At 42.3% G+C, this 6,908-nt stretch overlaps 1 protein-coding gene across 1 annotated transcript in view; it reads right to left on the reverse strand.

The window, feature by feature from the left end:
• Nucleotides 1-6,266, reverse strand: part of LOC112567977 (sodium/potassium-transporting ATPase subunit alpha-like) — a 22,455-nt gene extending 16,189 nt beyond the window's left edge. The window contains 1 exon segment of the mRNA XM_025244935.1: nucleotides 5,921-6,266. Coding sequence (XP_025100720.1) covers nucleotides 5,921-5,926 — 6 coding nt within the window. The 5' untranslated portion in view covers nucleotides 5,927-6,266.
• Between the last annotated feature and the right edge of the window lie 642 nt (nucleotides 6,267-6,908).

Raw genomic sequence — 6,908 nt, forward strand, 5'->3', positions numbered from 1 at the left:
AGCTCTCCTGCATAAAGAGGTTCAAGGTCAGGGGTGCAAATGGTGTAAGAATGCGTTCGGCGATTGCTGTGTTCGTGTGGCGTTCACCTTTAATGCAGAGTAAATTTATTTGTTTGACAAGGGATTATGTCACGCGTTTGACTTTATTCCCCAAAGGCCGCCGTTAAGTAGTCAAATATCATTAGCCTCTTATCTTCTAAACTTGAAGACTACTGTAAATTTGGGCTATGATCTTACTTGTACTTCTCACAAAGTAATAAACATTCCTACGATCTTAGATAGGCCACGGTTACATCCGCCTTGACTTGAACTCGTGCAGCGCGAGTGACACAACATGCCCACCCTGTCGAGCGCCTTTCCAGGGTTCACTTTTTCGCCGCTGTTTTTCTTGCAGCACAGAAATTAGTAAACAGAACAATTGTGTAACAGGTCAGTGTGGCACTGTGACGTGTCGTTTTAGGTTACTAGTGGTGTACGTGTTATCGTTATATAGAAAGTCCAGGTGAGCTTTTGGGTGGCTCTGTGTCTCATAGTCAAGATTTGACATAGAGGGTAGCATTATCATACCCTCTTAATGACCAATTGCAGAGATAGGAGAATGATTGAAAGTATAATCTTAAGAACTAACAGCGAAAAGTTAATATGATTTAAAGCATATATTTACAGTTATCTTCGTAAAAGTTGTTATGAGCATCCAGTATTCAGGTTCTGAAACTGTACCTCAAAAGAATACTAACGGGTTCATGTCGTCTCGATTCGAACATCGATGAATCCGCGTTTCGTATCCGCGTGATCACTGTCATCGGGGCGGCAGATTACGTGCTGATGTGCCGGTCTTTGTCGAGCAGAAGTCTAGAGAGGTGAAAACCCAGCAGTCTACAAGGCTCCAGGATTCTCAATTGCAGCCAGACAGATTTTGCGAGCCAGTGCGCTGCCGCGAGGGTTTTTCCAAAGGCACCGTTGAGAGTAATAGCCAACCCTGCAGTGTCTACGACTTAACTGATTTCTGCTCGTCTTGTTTCGGTCTGGTCTACTTTAGATGTACACTTTCGCTTGTCTTGACACTTTTTGTCGCTGTCCTTTTGCCCCATATAAATATAAAAATAGAAATAAAAAAATAAATTCATACTACACCAGTGAACAAGTACAGGCAGGACCTCTGGACATGTGGCGACAATAATGCGATGAGCAATCAGCAAGGATGATGCGTCCAGCCAGTTGTATTCCCATGAGGAAGGCGAATGACTGAAAGAAGAATGCCAAAGAAGTTGACAGCCAAAAACCTGATCCGGTGCATGATGTGGAATGAAGTGTGAGATCTCCCTGGCGATGGGCGTGATCACCAACCTCCAGCCCCGACGCCAGTTGGCGATGCGACCATCACCGTGTTGTCGCGACAGAATGACTACTCACGACAGGTGCCTGGTTACAAGGGAGAGATAGTATTGTACATCAATATTTAACAACCCAGAAAATTCTAGACATGAGAGACAAAGACAACACTGAATGTGTTAGGGACCTACCATCGACAGCGTTGGTGGAGAATGAACCAGGGTTGCGCGTCTCCAGGGGATTCTCGTGTGTGTACTCTGGGGTTCGAGTCTGCGGCTCGGATTCTCCCGTCAGTGGGAGTTGTCCACTTTGATCCGTGCGCAAAAGATGACCCCGGATGTCGGGCACGCGGTCACCGAACTTACACTCGATGACGTCATCACAACAGAACGCTCTTCGGCCTTGACATTGAGTTTCTGACCCCCGCGCACCACGACAGCGTACTGTCGCAAATGATGTTGAAAGAGAAATTATCAAAGAGTTGAGCTGAAGGATGACTAAATAAATATGTAGCATAATAATGAGCAAGTCCATCATAATAATCCCTTTAGAAAAAAGGGTTTCTTTCAGACTGTGGCGACAAAAAGATTGATGAAAGGATCTGGTTGAAGTGTGAGGGGTTTGTGTTGAAGAAACACATTCACGAGGAGATAAACATAGCTCTTGCAAAAGTAGCTGACAAAATGTTTATGAGTAAGCAGGGCAGGTTGGAAGTATATGTATGAAAACATTGCAAAGCTGTAGATATGTGAAGTGTTATAGATAAAAAATAATAAACAAATGCAAGAATCAGTTTTATTGTTAGTGTAAATTTGTTCTTGCATCGATGTCGCCTGACGTCGTTGTGACGCAGTAAAATAAGTAAACTCACCTGGGGAACCATGTTCTTGAAGGAGTCCGATGATCCTCGTTGACCTCGCCTCCTGGAAGTAGAGAGAAGGCGCCTGTGATCAGCACCACACACCAGCACAATGGCCAGGTACAGCTGCAAGGACAAGAAAACGAACATAATTCTTCCTGAAAATGGTCTGGAATCAACGAAATACTCAGGTACGTGTTTCCGGTCCATCATAGTCCTCCATACTTCCTTGACTCAAGAAAAGTTGGTCTCCGGCATAGACATTGAATGAGCGAAGCCACAGCAGCAAAACATCAATGGAAGAACAAAGAAGAAGAACAAGAACGAACAACAACAACAACAACAACAACAACAACCAACAACAACAACAAAAAAAAAAAAACAGAGAGCATCGATGTTTGAAAAAAAAGAAGTTCTGTCCTCACACTGGAAATTCCAATCACTACAATTACAAAAAATCACTTTTTAAATTAAACAAAAAGCACGTGACATTATCTAGACATTCTTTTAAAGTCTAGAGCCATTAATAAGTAAAATCCAATGGAGTCAAGCAAGCAACACGAACAGGAGGAGAGAAATAAATAGCCGCCATGTTGACCTACGACTACGTTATCGCCAGCGGGTCAGAGGTCTGCACGGTCTGGATGCCGTAGGCGTATGAAGCAGAGAATTGAACCTGCCAACAAGATGGCGAACCCTCCAAACATCTGCTTTGGCGAACTTCACCCACTCGGGTATGTCTTGGGTGGTGTCAGCTGGTTTGGTCCATCTCGCTCCATGATCTGTTTGGGCTTGCTCGGGGGACAACCCTGCAAACCAGGCGGCAATTTCATTTCAATGGCGCTTTTTAAATGTATTTTTTTCGAGATGTATTATTTATAACAAAGAATATACAAAATATTATTAATTAAATTCACAAGTTGACTAACCGATTGGTTGTTTATATTCAGACTGATTTTATGTTCATTGACAGATGTTCTTTATTTACGTTGAAAACAATATTTTTTTCTTTCTATTTATTTATTTTTTTTATTAATTAACTTTTTATCGTGTGCTTCAAATCTACAAAACAATAAAGTATCGAAGCTATATAATCACAATATAGATTATAATGGTTTATGACTTCCGGTCACTGTGCCAGGTGTCATGTCAGGTCAGTGCCGTGACCACATACCGAGTTAGGGTCAGTGCCAAGCTTGTTGTACAATTCTTCAAGGGAAATCCGGTGTTCGTCCATCTCGATCTCATGCTTGAGGCTGTCCAGCTCCTTGTTCTTGTTCTTTTTCTTTTTCTTCTTGTCTTTCCGGGTGACCCCAGCACTTGGGTTAACCTCATATTGGGCTCGATGCTGAAAAAAAAAAAATTATGAAGGTTTCATGCCCGAGTCTTGTGACTGGCTTTGTGGTGAAGAAGCCAATCGTCAATAAAACGAGAGAGAGAGAGAGCGAGAGAAGAGAGCGAGAGAGAGAGAGAGACGAGAGAGAGCGAGAGAGAGAGAGAGAGAGACGAGAGAGAGAGCGAGAGAGAGAGAGAGAGAGAGAGAGCGAGAGAGACAGAGAAAAAGGTTTAAAGCAAGTTTAATTAAAAGGCTACAGCAAAAAGGGGTCATGGGGTCAACTATATGTAAGTCATAGATACAGGCAGGACACTGTACCCTTTGAGTTCGCTCAATCCCATTGGTCGTTTTGTTTCCGAATAAAAATAAAATAACAGTTTTGTTGTCAAAAAGCACCCTGTGGTCAGAGTGGATAAATTAGTTATTCTGCTTCGTTTTGCTTGATATTTCAATTTTTATGTTTATCGTTTTATTTTTAGGTTTTCTGCTTGTGTCCTCGATCAAACACATGTGCAATGTCACTATGGTTCTACATTTTTTAATATTAAATTATTAATTATTATTCCCTGGCTCGTAGACCAGGAATTTTTTTAAGTAAGAACCATTTTCCTAATGAGTAAATAGACCATAGCCTTTAATACGAAAATTGATGATGGAAGAAATTCTGGTCATCACTGAAAACCGTTGTTATTTGTAGAAGTCATGAATAGAAGAGGTAGCTACACGACGCCTTTTTTTATTTTTATTTATATTTATTTATTTATTTTATTTAGTCCGCTCTGATGCCGCATTACCGACGGTGAACGCGAGTGTTGGGAGGCTCGAGGAAAGTGGGGTAGCTTTCTCCTTTTGCTGCCATTTACATTTGTTCTTGTTAAATCAAGCATCCTTAAATCTTTCCTGATTAAAGAGTTTTTACCTTCTCTGATACATCAGGTACTCTCTGCTGCTGGGCGGAGGAGAAGGGTTTCCCCGGCCCCGGCCCCAGCGAACTGCGCCGGCGCGAGACGCCCTCATAGGACGTGAGCTGCACCTGTGCAATTTACAGACTTTAATTACAATTTAAATACCCGCGAAACTCAATCACTTTAGTAATAATTACATTTTATTGACGGTAACTGAGGCAGAACTGTGTGTTGTTACAAAAACATTCGACCATACCGCTTCAATTGGCATCGTTAAACGTCTACACTTTTTTTTTAAAGGTAAGAATCGTGTCCTGATTCCTACAGGTGCGAATGACGCAACAGCGGCCTTTAACGTCCCGAATGTTTTTTTTTTTAAAATTCTTTATGAGTTCCATTTAACAATAACCGCTTTTTTGGATAAAAGGCATTCCGGGTTAGTGGAACTATCGTTGACCTTTGAACCAAGGGCACTATAAGTGGACGCGTGGGTGGCGTCTCGCTCCTCCCCCTCTCGACTGTTGCTATGGAGATAGCAAAACGTGCCCCTGTCTTCAGTGATCTTCAGTGACATAGCAGAAGGGTCGTGGCCACCCGTATGTATAAGTAGACTTTAGTTCATTCTCTCCTCTGACAGCCACCAGCGCTCAGTGGTCAAGACTCGTCATTGTTCACTCAAGTGTGAAGAAAGTCCTCCATTCTGCCATTAGCATAGCTGGGTTCACTCGACCGTAGCCAGGTCGTTATCTATCGCACTGTTGGTCAGTATTTACAGGATCTTCTTGAACACTCTATGAACAGCAACTGATGGCACTGAAGGAGCACAACATCACAAGACAGTGTGGCTCAATCACTATGAAAATTTTCAAAACTGAAATTTGTTCAGAAAGAAGTCGCGCTCTTATCTGACCTACGTATGCACGAGTGGAAAGATCATTATTATATTTTCAGTGAACATTTGCCACTTGTCTTGATTAGTAGTTAGTAAAAACAATACTGGCTGACTGAAATCCTATCGCTTATTTTATTTTATTTTTTTTTCTTTTTGATAGCATGGCGCTTGCACAGAAACTACCATCAGACACAGCTAATTCCTGCTTACCTAAACGGAGGGAGGAAAAAAGAGAATAGAAAAAAAAAACTAAGAATCTAAAACAAAACTCTCAAAAGAAAACAGGGAAAGGCTACAAGAGTGGATGGAATATCAATAAGTATACACTCATACGGTAATTCACCTCCACCTTACAAAACACATACACACACATAGGAACAAGGATAAAAGATACAAAACCAAAATTCTAATGAGGGAAAAAAACTGACTTTGGGAGATATAAAAACAAACAAAAACAAACAAACAAACAAAAAACAAAAAAAAAAAAAAAAACAACAAAACAACAACAAAAAAAAAAAGAATGAAGGAAGAATATAAACTGTCTTCGTTATCCATCTGTGCTTATTGTAAGAGGGCGAGGGTCACAGGTCACTTACCGACATGTTGAAGGGTGATGCTGTCTGATCACACCAAGAAAGTCCGGCTGGCTACCCGGTGCTCGCGCGTGTGTATGTGTATGTATGTGTGTGTACGTGTGTATGTGTGTACGTGTACGTGTACGTGTACGTGTGTGACACCGTTAGATGCTCCGCGAAGCGCAGACTATCGGCTCTCCCTCCTTCACAGGCACCAAACTTCAGCCTCCGACAGAAATCTTCTCAGAGGTCTGAACCTTTTCAAGTCCCAGTGTACGAGGGTTAAAAATCCTGTGAGAAGGCTGATGTACCCACTCACACAAACTACACCCGGCTTTAGCTCTGACGACTTTTATACGCCACCCGTTAGGTCACGTGGATCCACCCTGCCCTGTCCCCTCTAGCGCGCTGCCATAAAGGAAAGCTAGACCACGAGAGGGTGTGACGCATGAGTAGGACAATCATTGGCTACCTACCCCAAGCTTACCAATCAGGGCAAGTCAAGTTGACCTTCCTCATTTGCATCTAGAATCTTCTTGCTTTTAGTGGGTTATAGCGGGGAAACATTCACTTGGGATTTTGCTGGAAAAAAATTGGTTCAATCATTCTCCGAGTGACCGCTCGTGAATATTTTGATGTGGAGGATACGAGACTGACCCTTCATCCGACGTGTCGTGGGAAGAACTTCGATTGTCCTCCAATCCACCCTCACCTCGGCATCTCGGCAGATCAGGGTTGGTATTGTCCGTGTACATGAGAGAACTAGTCGAGTTTACCTTTTGCCAACTCGACCATTTACCGATTTAACCACTGACATTGTAGTGCTGTGTAATTCTAACCTCTAATTTGTATAACAAAATGTCTCACGATTTTGAAAAAAAAGGAGTTTTGGGACTAGCAGCTTCTGACTCCGGTCCGTCTTGAAGTTCGCGGTCAGTCTTATGCTTTCTCGACATCTTCCATGAAAGTAGTTAAATCGACCCGTAAATTATGCGGGTTTGAAGACATC

The sequence above is a fragment of the Pomacea canaliculata genome, linkage group LG7 (assembly GCF_003073045.1).
Source record: "Pomacea canaliculata isolate SZHN2017 linkage group LG7, ASM307304v1, whole genome shotgun sequence".
NCBI lineage: Eukaryota > Metazoa > Mollusca > Gastropoda > Architaenioglossa > Ampullariidae > Pomacea > Pomacea canaliculata.